This window comes from Chiroxiphia lanceolata, chromosome 11, assembly GCF_009829145.1.
Source record: "Chiroxiphia lanceolata isolate bChiLan1 chromosome 11, bChiLan1.pri, whole genome shotgun sequence".
Lineage (NCBI taxonomy): Eukaryota > Metazoa > Chordata > Aves > Passeriformes > Pipridae > Chiroxiphia > Chiroxiphia lanceolata.
In genome coordinates this window covers 12,725,153-12,739,905 of record NC_045647.1, presented here as the reverse complement: position 1 = coordinate 12,739,905, position 14,753 = coordinate 12,725,153, and the positions used below count along the sequence as shown (strand labels likewise).

Genomic DNA, 14,753 nt, shown 5'->3' with positions numbered 1-14,753 from the left:
GGCACTTTTGTGAACACTGCTGTGGTTATTTCTGCCAACATGCTTTCTTGTGGGAAGGTGGCACTGTGATTTGTGGCACCAGTGACACAAAAATAATCCTGCATGAAAATTACTTCAATAGCTACACATAATTTTTCTGTTAAATATTTGCCTTGATTGAAAAAAAAAAGTGATTGAATGGCAGAGACTAGAATGCCTTCTAGTATTCCTGTATTTTGAACCATATTGGAGGTTCTACGATTAAGTGACTTCTGCAAATTCGTAACAGGATGAGATTTGATTTATGAATCACAATGTTTTAGAAAATTCAATCATGAACTTATTATTTGTTTATTTATTTGACTGAACAAAAATCAAGGTAGCTTCAGCACAAGAAAAAGTTTTAAAAATATTTGGCATGGTTTGAACTTACCCCTGTGTGTCTTTGTGTGTGCACAAATATGTAGGCTAGGATACAGAGAAAGCAGATGTCTTCCAAGGACAGCTTAAAAAAAATTTAGGTCCATTTTTGCTTTTAATTTATCATATCATGGATAGAGGCTGTCCATCCAGAATGTGCAGTAGTTTATACCTAATTGAACATAGCTGAGAAAACGTGTGGCTGGTTCTAAGGAGGCCATAAGCTGAAGGAACCCTGCAGGCTGGTCAGCTGGAGTTTGGCCCAGCTGCAGCATTTGATCCATTTTCAGAATTGCATTTGGTCACAAGGCTGCTGACCTGGCAGAGATGCTGAGCTTTGTGGTATCTCTGATGGAAATGTGCTTCTCTGCTTTATAGTAACTTGAGTGTTGATTGTACAGTCATGTTACAATCTCACGGAAATGTCTGAACGACTGGGTTTGCCTGTGGACATAGTTAATTGACTCACTAATGGAGGGAAAAGATTGTTTTTCCTGGAGGCTGGTGATGGAAAATGGGAAAGGCTAACTAGCAAGGAATGAAGAAATACCTGAAAAATTCAAAATCTGGTGTGAGTCTATCTACCTCAAGAAATCCAGTTGGGATTTCCTCTCACTTAGAAAAACTAAAACCAACTATAAATAAAATACAGGCAAAGCAGTTTAAGATTTGTATTGTTTTCAAGTGCTAAATTCCAAGTTGTGACAAGAGGTTTCTTGGAACATTTTCTGCTTACTTCCCTTTATTTTTAAACACCCCTGTTCATTTGAGTAGAATGGTGTACTAACTTTGTATACCAGATTAGATCATGCTGTAATGTGTTAGATGTCTTTAATACATTTCAATTAAAACAGAACTTACTGACTTATTCCCCCCCCCCTCTAAATCATCTTTACCTGATTGATTTTATAGCACAAAGTGATTTTTAATATCCCTTCCCTTCTTTAGCCTTCCATATTACAACCCGTCCCAGCCGTATTCATCGGCCTAATCCTGGCTTTCCTGTATTGGTGTTACGGCCCATTGTGGTAGCGAAAGGTACAAGCACTACTGTTCAGTCAATGTATGTTTGTCCCTCTCACCTGTTTGTGCCATTTCTGTATGAAATTCTGCATGGTTCAAATGCTCACAGGTATTTCTTTACCTGAAGCAAACCCTTCATTTAATATGCCATTCTGTTGATACTGACGAGCTGAGCGATCAACTAATCATTTAACATCTATGTGATTTCTTTAATTTTAACAATTAATTTCATCCTAACTGGTTCTGAACGTGCCTCTTCTAACTCGGTCTCAGTTTGTCTTTAGCAAATGGGCTGCCTTTTGCACAATGCTGTGATGCTAGGGCTTGTAAGAAAACTTAATTGCTTGATTAACTATGGAAAATGAAGAGTTTGCCTCTAATAATAAAAATCAACAAGCTTTGGTTCCTATCTATGGACTAAGAAATTCCACTCTGGCTCTAAACACTTTAATTTTTCTCACTATTGCTGATGGAAAGATGGAAACAAAGATGAGAAATAGGTGGTTGGTTTGTATTCTGAACTCTCAGCTTGCATTTTCTCTAATGTCTCTCAGTGTGTCCTCCTCTTGAAATGCCATTGTTGTCATGCAATGTTGTGACAGTCCGTTTAAAAATGATGTTGTTAGGATCTGCTCCAAACTAACGACACAGATCTGGATTTGAACATGCCAAAGTTAAAGATGCAGTACTGAATAAACCTGTGTCTAGTGATGACTTGGCACAAACCAAGTTTCAAACACCTCAAGCCCTCGCATGTTTAAGAGCAGATTTCTGAGGTGCCTACACTAACGAACCTGGGAATTCGGAGCTGCCAAACGTTCTCCTGCTGATCCTCAGTCCTGAAGAGTTGTGGAGTTCCCTGTGCTAGAGAACACTGTTTGCTGTGATGCTCCGAGTCAGGACTAGCCTGCAGCAGGGCTCGTGGGTAACAATGTAGTGATGCCTATCGACAGGTACTCGAGACTTTCAGGAACCACGAGGTAAACTGATCAGTATGAACTAGAACAGATATGATATTGATTTCTTTTTTCTCTCCACACAGAGACAATGGCCTTGGATGCCTGTGATGGCAGCTTTGGTTGCTGTAACAGCCGTGGTGCTGTACCCAGGCCTAACCAGAGCTTCTCCATGAGAACTGTTGTTGAATCCATACACCGTCCTCCCTTTAGAAGCTGGCAACATTCATATACTGAGGGAAAACAGATTAATTCTCTTCCTTTTTACCTCTTAATACAGCACAGCTCTGCGTGAGAACAGCAGTAGGGTCATTTGCTTTAAACTGTATAAAATGTATCTGTCTATAAAGAGGGAATAAAATTGTGATTCATCATACTGTGAGCAATATTTTTGCTTACAACTTCATGCAAGTTTTAAATTAGTATGTTGGGGTTCTGAATACTATAATGGTGGCCTAAAGTAGGCTTCTTGGTACCAAATTATTTATAATGGCTAGGGTTGTGGACACTGACTTTAGAATCTGATTGCCAGAAATAAGAGGAAAATACGTTTCTGATTTGGACATCCAAGCCAAGTAACTTTGCAGATACTTGGGAAACAGATGCAGTGTGCTCAGTGCCTTTCAGTATGATCTATTTTTTTTTTTTAACTAGTATATCATTTACTTGCTGTTAGTCACTGAGCTGTTGGGAACAAGACTTTAAGAAAACTTCTCTTACCACGCCTTTCGAAGGAAGCATATTTTTCTTTGATAAGGACTGCTTTATGAATGGGTTTGGGGAATAAACACAATTCATGTCCAGCCTTAAAGAGATAGAGATATCGATGGTGAAGACCAGCCTAAAGTATTTAGTGTGCGCGAGTGCGAGTGTAGCATGTGTGTGTTCTTGAGTGAACTGAGGTGTTTCTGGGAGCAAGTACTTGGTCATTTGATGGACATAGTGCAGTGATTCAACTTACGTTAACTTTAGTTTGAATGTAATTTATTGAATTTCATATATTTAAAGAGATACGTTCTTTAAAAGTATGAATACCTTCTCACATATCACATGTATCAGTTTATTTTTTCAGTCATTTGATACTCTCTGACTTGAGCTGGAGAAGCTCTTTAGATAAGCTTTTGTTGACGTAACTTTATTAAGAGAACTGCTACAGTATGTCTGTGATTAGCTGAAAACATCTAAGATACATAAAATACTACGAAATTGGAATCACATGCCTGCTGAGGTATTGTCAGGTGAAGATGATTTTAATTTGGTAGTAAAATTTTGTGCATCCTCATCACATGGCTGTAAGTATGATGCAGTGGTCCCCATTACAAAGTTGATTTTCCTTATCTAAGTACTATAACTATTGCTATTTGCTGACTTTTGGTGGGAATCACTGTAGTTAGTGCTGAATTAAATGTAGACTGTAGTTGTCTTGTTCAGCTCAACAGTTCTGTCAAAAAAGTTTATTAAAGACTAAAATAATATGCTAAAGAATGGTAAAGTAAAAGGAAACTTCAAAATAGGGAGGTAATCTCAGCAATTCAATTGGCTTTAAAGGATGTTATGGCAATCGACAGATAGTTTAAATAATTAAATAGAAATTTAGCATATAATTTACTTTGTGAGGTTTTAAGGGTCATTGTCCTTTAATTAAAGGTTCTATCTTAAGTTACATGGGATTTGCTAATGGGAGGATTATTAGTTGGAAAAAATAGTCCACAAGTGACTTGTAGAAAATAAATATTGTCATTTAGTTCATTCATTTCATCCTTTTCAGTTGCAGGAAGCCACCCAACCACAGAACACTCGTATGCCAGTGGTACTTAGTACCTCTTGTATATAGGTTATTGCAAATATTGTTCTGAAATGCTTAACTTCAGAATTACATTTTTTAAAGTAAATAATTGTTTTAAATCTATTTTGTAAAGATATAAAAATACAATAGAATTTCTGGAGTACAGATTAAACTATTTGCACTAACACACGTGATGTGCATGATTTAATAAAATAACTTTACTCTCCCTATGCATGTTTGAGTTGAATGTCATTTGAAAACAAGAGATTCATGCTAAGTTTCTTTTGCACTAGATATTGCCACAGTTATAGGCACAATGTCTGCAGCATGTCCAGTAGAAGCAAAAGACATTTTTTTTTTTTTACTTTGTATTTCACATTTGCACTGGTTTTAAGTTTTTGTCTGGCTGATCCCTCTCCTGTTTGTGGTTTTCAGAAAGAAATGGGGTAGGAGAGAGCCGTGGAAGGCTTAGGAGCATATTTCCATGGGGGAGGAAAAAGATGTTCAGAGCTGAAGGGTGGCTGTGCCTGTGGCAGGGTGGTGAGATGGGAGGAGCAGTGGCTGCAGGTCCTGGGCAATAGAGGAGAAAAACCCTGCTGGGGGAAGGGACCTGATGCTGCCTCCTCACTTATTCAGCATCTCAAACTCTCTGTTTGTCCCTCTTTCAGCTACTGTTTCTTTTTCAGTGGATTCTCTTCTCTCCTCCCTGCATGTAGACATGGTGTGAGGAGGTGGAGTGGAGCCTGGTGGAGCAGGGGTCCCTCCTGCCTGGCAGCAGGGAAGGTGCCAAGTTCCCTGGGAACAGCTGGGAGGGACCTGAACTGCAGCAGTGCTGCCTGGGACACAAGTTTGTTCATGTATTGAAGACTAACGTTGAGTTTTCAGAAATCTTTAGAGCATCAGAGAGCTGCAGCTTGAGACCCAGCGTGGTTGTATTAAGGGAGAAATATTTCTAATCTCATTCTGTGCATGTGTGCATATTTATATACACATAGTACACATTGCATGGGGGTTTATGCTTACAAGTATACCTGTGGTTCCCTAATACAGTGCCTTTCCCAGGAGTTCTTGACAATTGCATGTTCAAAATGATGAGGAATGAGCTAAAATGCACAGTTCACTCTTATGTTGTGAAAATCCCTGGAGAAGGGTTGGGTAACTGGGAAGCTGCTCTTCTTCAGTGCTTTGATACTAAAACAGCAAGTGGAGTTATTTTGCAAGCACTCCTTGCACAATTCTTTCTGGGTTTTAGTTGCTTTTTTTTTAATGGAAAATATGTGTGTTCTTTTACATTCAAATTTAGGTTCTTTCTTCTGTAAAGCTTGATTAGCTAAGCCCTGGAGTCACTGTAATGAGCAGCTTTTCACACGTGTAAGTTGCTCTACTTGTAAAACAAGTGCTCTGAGCTTGCACTGAAGTTTGAGCTTTTAAAAAGGTTCCTCATACAAGGAAAGTTAGAGAGTTGTTTTATCAGTTGCTAGTTCAATTTGGAAGATTTACTGTAATAGAATATCTGAACACTTCTTCAGGTTTGTCCTGACTGATCCACCTTTTTTAAATTCTAAAAGAATTCTACCTACACAGGGACTACAATAGCAGGCCTTCTATTTAAAAATATATAGTATGTAAAAAAAATATAGTGTGGTTTTTCCTGTTCCTTGTAGCTGAATTAAACGCATTCTTCCAGAGTCTTAGCCTCATCCTTCTTGCAGAATCTCTGGATTTTTTGGTGCTAAATGGAGAATTGGGAGCCTGCACAGTATATTGCCAAGTGTTCTCATAAAACAGCGAGACTTAGTATCAAATGACTGATGACTGAAGCAAAGGTAATCACCTGTGCATGTATTTTTGGGGTATATTCTTAAGTTATTTTTCTAAAGTATATTACCTGTTCCAGAATTTCAGTGTGCTTTACATAAGATTTTGAATGTCTCCTGCCTTAATCCATAGGGTTCTACCACTTGCAAGAATAATTTCTTCAGCTTGAATCTTCTCCATGACAAAACCACTGCCGAATTCATTCCACCAGCAGCATCTGAGTGCTTTAAAACACCAGGTCACCACAACGGCTTTTAGGAAGCCACTGTCTTTTGCACTGGCTCTGCAACTGGGGCTGGCTGGGTTTCACCTCCCCTCAGGCTGTTCATCCACCATTAGTGTTTCATTAGCAACTGTCTCAAGACTTTGAGTCTCCATTTTTAATAGCAATGGATCATATAAAAGAATTACAAGCCATATTCTTTCCTTCTCTCTTGCGTATACCTCTGTTTGAAGGGTGATTGCTTCCGGCAAACAGCTGCACTGAGTTCCCCAGATCCAGCTGATTTACTTATCCCAGTCCCTCTTTGCACATGCTTATGGACACAGAATTCTTCTTTCTCCTCTGGTGGGGAATTGGGCTGCAGTATGGGGGCTTTTCGGCCTTCCCAGGGTTTTAGTTCGTATCCATTTACTAAAAGTGAGCAGAGGTTTGCCCACAGAGCCAAGTTCTTTTGCTTGGAAGAGAGGGTTGCACCCACTACTGTTTTAAAAACTGGTTGCTACCAGTATTTGACTAAAGGCTCCCAGCAGGAGGAGGTGAATCAGCCATTGAAACCCAGGTGTTGGTGTTAAGGGCCATTAGAGGCTCAAGTTCCCATTTGGAAAGGTAAGGGAACCCATCACTTTTCTGGATGTTGCAATCATAAAACTTCACTGCTTTCAACATCGGCAGCAGAGTGTCAAGAAGTTAAGCATATGTTAGAAAAAAAGAATTCTTGCTTTAAGGACTTAAGAAAAAGGATCACTCTCCTCTGTAGGTAAGTTATGTGAGCAACTACTGTCCCCTCAAAAAAACCCCAAAACAAAACCCAACCTTGTGTTTGGGTTCATCTTGCTTTGTATCCCCAAAATTGGACTTCAGTATATCTCTGAGGATATTCTTTGGAGGATATTCTGCTGCAAATGTCATCCTGATCTAGGGATTTGACATGCCATGATCATACCTTCCAATCTTACTTTATATGAATGGATTCAATTTCGTAATTTTTATTTATTCATCCCTCTAGTTTTTGTTGTCAGCTTTTTAAACAATATGTAATTTTCTGAATGTTCTTCTTTTGAAGACTAGGTACTAGAACAGCACGTCCTTACAGTAATTACCTTACTGACATCATATAAATAGACAATAAGCTTTATATCCTGTTCTGGTATTCCCTGTTGACTGTCTACCAGAGCTTATTTTGGGATTCACAGACTTCTAGCATCTGGATTTTCATCTTGTGAATCAAATCAGTGTATTTCTTGCAATATTGTTTGGTAAAAATCACTGTAGGCAGCATTCCAAGGCAGTGACGTGTTCCCATGACTGTTCAGCACTTGAGAGGGTTTTTTTTTCCCTTCAGGTTTTTACAGGGGTGATTACTGAAGCTCTTCTAGACTATTGATCATACACTGTTGAACAGTAGTGAGCCCAAACCAGGTCCCTGAAGCACAGTAGGGAAAACATTCATAGAATAATTCCTTCACTTAGTTTTTGCAGTCTGTCAACTGTTCTGTAATCTGCATTATTAGTTACAGTGATAGTAGTGTAATGATCACTTTTATTGGAATGTCGTGATTCACAGAAGCCTTGCTTTAACAACACCAATAAACTTATTTTTTTTTTTGTAAACTTAGAAAAGCGGAATTTTATTTTTAAAATGCTTCGACAGGCCCGAATTATTCTACATTCTTGAATTTTGTGCTGACTGCTTCCCCTGGATCGCTCTGATTTGCTTAGATCTTAGGGTGGAGCAAAGCCAGTCCTTTTCCCAAGATCGGGTATTTTACTCTCTCCCCTCAGCCCCATCGTGTTGTTTGCCCATTAGTGCCGCTTCCCTCTGCGAGGCATCGCAGATCCAGAACCGTTCCCTGAATTTGTCGGTGTGCCCGGCCTGGCTCAGCGCCGTTCCCAGTGCTGGCTGTGGGCAGTTGTGGCTCCCAGGGATGTGCATGTGTGGCCGTGGCTGTTCTGGGATTGCGCTTGCATGCGGCAAAACGGGTCGTGATCACCGGCGCTTGGCAGCCCTGGGAGTGGGGATGGGATCGAGATTCTCGGTGAAATAATTCTCAGCTGTGGGAGGGAGGTGTTGGTAGGGAGGTGGAATTCTTGTACCGTGTCAGGTGACACACTGGAAATGCAAATGTGCTTCCAAGCATGTCATCTCTTCATCGTGTCTGATGAACAAATCCAAAGCTTGGGTTAAACTAAAAGTAACTTTTTTATTACCTGATCATATTAGTTCAGTAACTTCAGACAAAAGGTTGAAGAGGTCAATTCATTCTGTTCTGTTGGAATAAACTTAACCAAAACTTGCCCATATTTGTTTCAGTACCCTCTGTTGGGAAATGATGATTTATTGGTTTTTTGTTTTTTTTTTTTTTTAGAAACACCACACACACACTATGAGTGGTAAGGTACTGCCTTCAGTATGGAATGGATTTACTATTTTAATCTTTTCATGCTAGATCATTTATGAAGTTTATATTCTATTTATATTTCTTGTAAGGAGTACTTGCTCTGGAAAATAATTTTATTGAGTATGTCATCAGTTTTGATGTGACAAAACTACTTCTTGTCTTGAATAATACAGTGGCTCTTACTTTAAAAATGTTCCAAATATGCAATATGTCTTTTTGGGATGAATAAATGGTAAAAAATATGAGAATAAATTTACAACACAACAGAAAGCTGATGTGTATTGTACATAGTCTTTCATTCAGCCTAACTCCAAATTTCAGCACTCCACAACTTCCGAACCTGCTACACTCTGCTTTATTGCGGTAGAAGACAAGTTACTAATTAATGAAGCAATTAAAACTTATTTTAAAATTGGAATCTATTTATCTGCTTATTTTGTACGAATGGGATTTGCAGCCACATGACCTTCCCTGCTCTGTGTGACGTGGTAAAGCCGGGCTGCGACAGGTCTGCCTGTGAACCCAGGGAGAGGAGGGCTGGATCAGGGGGCAGGAGTTCAGCCTTGGTCTGTGCAAGAGTTAAGTGGGTTTTAGCGACCAGACACCCTCAGGGTATCATTCACGGATCATCCTTTAAGAAAACCAACAATCCTACTGTCTTTTATCTGCACTGTAAACCAGATGGAATTCTGGGGCTCTGTGTCAGTGCTGACTCAGAAGGACATTTACTGAGTCACTTACATAGTTTTCAGCGAGTTTGAGGAAGGGAAGTCTCCTCCCTGTTTGCTCTGTGGTTTGGATCCACCTCAGGGTGCAGTTTAAGTGCACACGGTTGCACTCCAGACTGTGGTAAGTCCTGGTGTAAGACCCTACGTAACTTGTCTCTGCTATTTCTCTGTTTAAAAGTTTAAGTCAGGAGTTAACATGAAAACATTCTCCCAGACGCAGTAGATGTTTGGGAGTTTTGAAGGAGGGGGGAAACAGCCTAAAAAAATGTTAAATACTTGTGCTGCTCTTCACGGGGTGCTGTTGGTAACACCTTACATGTGCCAGTAACTTTGTCTTGACTTCTGGTCTTCCAAATAGCAGTGCAGAGCGCTCTTCCTTAGACACTGAGTGAGTTTATATCTGAGTAGCCTAAAGGTGAAAAGGGGTGATAAGGTTTGCGCTTTTGTAAATCCTCAGTGTGAGGATTACAGGCTCATTAGGTGTGATACTCGAGGTGCTGTTTCTGTTGTATGTGTAGCAGCCACAGCTGAGTGGCAGCTTTTTTGTTGCAGAACCTGACTGTAATCCAGCTGTAGCTGGGCATTGTGAGACACATTTATTGCGCTTTTTTTTTCCACTTCGTAATTATTGCAATGGCACGTAACTGAAGATGTAGCCTGCAGCAACTTCAGTCATTTATAACTGCACTTACACCCTCGGGCTAGCCAGGTGTTGGTGTGTCTGTGCTACATGTTGCAGCAATAGTATGCCCTTCCCCTGCAGACTTCTCTGGACTGTAATTCTTCCTTAGTTTTCAGTCCTTTGAGATTTAAAGGACTCTCACCATTTGTTTAATCAGTAAATTTAAAGTTGCTGCCATGGTGCACCTGCAGGGTAGTACCATGTTTATATATTCCCTAATTGTGTCCCAGCCAATAATAAATTATTAACAGTCTCCCTTATTATTACTTCACATGAAGACCGCTTTTGCAGCGAGTGAGGGTGTTCCTTAGCACATCCACACCCCTGTTCAGGAGGAGACTTAGTAGATAAACAGCAAAAAAATCTTTAATGATTTTACATGGTGTTTCTCATTTCAAATCTAGAGAGAGTGGTAAAAAATTATTTGCCCCAAGCTAATGTTTCTCCTGGTAATTAAAAAACAAATACTGGAATAATGCCATCAGAATGAGCACTTCTGGGATGTTTCTTTGGTGAGAACTGAATTGCTTTATCAGATGTGTAGGATGTTGCATCTGCTTGGAATGTGGGTCTGCAGGATGTCCCTGCTACTGAATGTCTGTCCTTAGATGGGCAGGGAAATGTATCAGGGAAGCCTTTGATGTAAAGTTTATCAAGATGGAAGATGAGACCTCTGCACTGGCAGAGATCATTCTCAGCTCAGGTACCTCAGTTCTGCTCCTGTGCACGTGGACTCATGTAACAGTGGTGTGTTCATTCGGTTCATTTAATGTAAATTGTTTCCAGTTCCCATAAAATACATCTCACTGGAGATTATTAAAACATGGTAAGTTTTTTTTTATTCTAAAATAAAGAACAGTAATTGGGTATTCAGTAATATCCTGCAGCTGTGTGGGTTAACATTTTAATTTCTTGGATTGTGAGTAGGGCCTCGCTGAGATTCTGCTGGCTCAGATACCTCATCAGGAAACTGCTGTATTATTCTTTAGATTTTGAGCACATATTGGAGTCCTTCAGTCCTTCTGGTTGTGAAGATAGTCTGAAAATACAGAGTTGTAACTGTGTGATATGAAGATTGCTTCCTGCAGCCTCTGAAGAGCAAGCTGGGGAAGCAGTGTGTTTGTTAATAGGTGTCTGTGATCCAGGTGTGAGCAGACATCTCCAATTGAGGAGAAAGAGGATGATGACTCAGGGCAGAGTCACATCCTGTTAATGCTGGTTAGGGACACCACCACCTCACTCTTCCTGCTTCTGATGAATGGGAGCTGAAAAGCCATAAAAAAAAAAAATCCTTGAAATGTGAGAAAGGGAAAGCCAGTCCTTCAGAAGTCTGTGGCTGTCCAAATGTGGGTGTAGCTTACCTGTTCAAAAGCAGCTCAAGCTCAGCACTGCAGGTGCTGGAGTCAAGTGGACCTCTTTCCAGTGCTGGTGGCTGTTGCTGCCCCGTTGTTGAGGCCGCTGGCTGCAGACCCAGGCACACACATACAGTGGCCTTGCTTCCCTCCAGCTGACACTCCTGTGGTTTTCTCTGCAGTCATAGGCTGAGATATTTGCTGTGATGCTGATTCTGGTGTGTTTGGAGAAGTGGGTTCTGGGGTTGATTTCATGAAATGTGGTTATACCTGCTCCAGTGTCCAGAGTGGGAGAGCTGAGCCTGCCACTTGGCAGTACCCACGAGGGGAGGCTGTGAAAACCTGTCAGTGAAAAGCAGCCTCTGGCTCTTGCATCTCAGTGTACTGTGGCCTGCCTTGTTGGCTTTCAGCTGGAGTCCAGCATTTATGCTAATGGGTGGGGTTAGACTGGATATTGGTAAGAAATTCTTCACTGTGAAGGCACTGGCACAGGTTGCCCAGGGAAGCTGTGGCTGCCCCATCCCTGGAAGTGTTTGAGGCCAGCCTGGATGGGGGCTTTGAGCAACCTGGTCTAATGGAAGGTGTCCCTGCCCACGGCAGGAGGGTTGAAACGAGATGATCTTTAAGGTCCCATCCAGCCCAAGCTGTTCAATGATTCTGTGATTGAGTGTATTTATGCAACTTCTGTTTTATCAGCACACACTGAGTGAGTGAAGCTGTGTTCCTGTGGCTTCTGGAGTCAGGTGAACACTGTAGCAGAAACAAGCGAGTGTAGCAGAGCTCTGCATGAAACTCCACTTATCTCTACATTCTGTTATAGCAGGGTGAAGCCTTGTGCTTCTGAATACAGTTTTAATGGCATAGAGGTTCAGATAAAGTTATTTCAAGCTTTTAAAGTGCAGTGTGTTAGAAGGATAAAGTTGGAGCTGAGAAGTGGCGTGTGCTGTGTGCACAGATCTCTGCTGAGGCATCTTAGTTTGCAAAAGGGTGCTCAGAAACCTTCCCCAAATATATTAGCTGCCTCCCAATAACTTTTAAATGGGCATTTAAGCCAGAAAGGTTTTTTTTCTTTTGTTTCTATGCTGCACTGCTTAATGCATGCAAAACTGACTCTTTTAAGCAAGGAGCTTATTACTAACAGCTTGAGATGTCAAATCACGAATTTCAAATACATTTCAAAACATATTTTGTGATGCAAAATACTTCCCCTACAGCCTTCAGGAGGAAGTCCTTGCTGGTAGTTGCTGCTTCTGTTTTTCCTCAAATATGTTTTTGGTGTTTTTGCTGAAGTAAATTACTTGTCATCTTCAGTACATAAAAGCCCTTGTAGCTGCACTGGCTCTGAGTGTGTTGCTCCAGCAGCCCCGTGCTGCATGTTTGTTTGATTTGGTTTCATGGACAATAAGCTGGTGGCCTGGGAAGCATGGCCTGGCCTGTGTCACTGTGAGGGGTGGCAGGAGCCTGCAGGAGGAAATTCCAGGTGTCTTGAGAGGAAGGAAATGAGGGGAAAACAGCATGTTTTGGGGAAAGTTCCCACACAATGCAAAGGAGAAGCGGGGGGGGGGGGGGGGGGCATCAGAAAGGGAAGGGCAAAGTAGGTTTGGGAAGGATGGGGGTGTTCCTGGGTTTTACCTCAGAGGAGAAAAGTACTCTTCCTGCCTTGAGGGATCATCCCCATCCTCTGTTCATGTCTGCTGCCTGCTTCCTTGAGCCAGCGTGGTGGTGGAGAGTCCCCAGCTCCTGAGCTGCCCTGCCTGACCTGGAGTGCAGTGAGGTGGAAGGTGCTGTTTAATGTTTAACGCATTGTGCAAGGGAAGGGCCTCAGAGACAGTATCTGCTTTCCTTCCCTGTGCCTGAACCTCATGGGAAGCCTGCTCCATTCTTATCTCCTTCCTGGTATTGACCTGTGGGTCTGCTGTGACCAGAGGCTTCCTCTCACCTTTGTGGGGCCAGCATTTTCCACTGCCACATGAGAGCCAGGTCCATGGACTTCCCTATCCCTGAGTGCAGAAGATTTCTCCTGCTTCTCACAAAGGGGAGGTGACCTGGAACTGTGCTTGCAGCCTTGGGCAGATGAACAGTAAAGTAGCTGCCAGTCATGTCCAGAGGGTTTTAACTGGAGACACCCTTCTAGTCACTGAGGTCTCCAGGAAGCAAAGTCTTTGGTCTTGGCAGTCATGGCTGCAGGAAACGTTGTGGGATGAGGTTTGTTGGAGATCACCTTGCAGAATGCAGCTGCACGTGCTGCTGTGAAGGCACAGTGCCCCTGCAGGGTGGGCACAGCCCGTGCTGACAGCAGCCCTGCTCATCCCAGGGCCAGGACTTGTTGTAGGGCACAGTGGAGGGTGGAACTGTCCCTGACTGCACCAGGAGAAGGTAAGATCTGGGGACCTTTCCTGCTGTAGCAGGAATGACGTTGGTGCCAGCACGTCCTGCGTGGTCTGAGTATTGCCTTGGCTAAACTGTGTCTTAGGAGTGAGATGCCTTTGGTGCATCTGTCGCCTCATTCATTGCCTCATCCGTGGAGCTTGGCTTAGGCCATCCCTGTGGCTACGAGAGACAAAGATCCTTTTAAAACTTAAAAGAATCTTTGTTCTAGTTTTGTTTTGTCTAATTCTCACTTGTATATAATAATGTACATAATATATATGGAAAAAATTATCTTCACTTAAATGTTTTGTTCTCTAAACATATGCCAGTGGAAAATGCTTCATCAATACTTCCTACAGTCCCGCAGATCCAGACAATGCAGTTCACAGTACTGTTTTAATCTACATTTACTGTTAAATAAGTCGTTAATTTTACCAGAAGCAGATGTCAACTTTCTAGACTCAAAGCAAAAAACCCACAAACCAACAAAGCCCCCCCAAAACAAAAGGGAAAAAACCTTTAGACTCAGTGTGTGGCCTAAATGCAGCCATCCCTACTCCTGTGCTGCTAATTGGGCCCTGCCTGTCACCCTCCTTAGCCCTTGGGGTTTTGGACACTGCTGAGAAGGAACCCAGCCCGATACAGAGCATTGCAATACTTGTTACACGATGTCTCTCTGTGGGAAGAAGCATTCAGTTCACACCCTTTAAGTCCAAACTACAAGGTAAAAATAATCCCTTTCTATTCTCTCCTAAACAGAACTGCTCCTGGAAAGCAGAAACAAACCCTAGTAATTGCTCTATGTCCCTGGAGTCCTTAACAGAGCATCTGCAGACATGACAGGAACAAGACCTGCTCCGGGATCCCTGCAGTTTTCCGCCATGGCAGAGCTCAGTTCATGCGTTACTGTTTCGGTGCTGTGTGTGTGCTCAGTGCTGTGGCCTTACAAAGAAGATGACTTTATTTTCCCGCTGCAAGGAGGTTGAAATCTTAACATCCTGAACATATGGAAGGAGA

At 41.9% G+C, this 14,753-nt stretch overlaps 1 protein-coding gene across 42 annotated transcripts in view; it reads left to right on the top strand.

Annotated features, from left to right (window-relative positions):
• SLMAP (sarcolemma associated protein) overlaps nt 1–8,879 on the top strand; it is an 86,489-nt gene extending 77,610 nt beyond the window's left edge. For 26 of the 42 annotated variants that reach the window (XM_032698585.1, XM_032698569.1, XM_032698563.1 and 23 more), the window contains one exon: nt 2,465–8,879. In XM_032698585.1, coding sequence (XP_032554476.1) covers nt 2,465–2,554 — 90 coding nt within the window. In that variant the 3' untranslated portion in view covers nt 2,555–8,879. The other 16 variants (XM_032698587.1, XM_032698597.1, XM_032698588.1 and 13 more) reach the window with 2 other exon arrangements.
• The last annotated feature ends 5,874 nt before the right edge of the window (nt 8,880–14,753 follow it).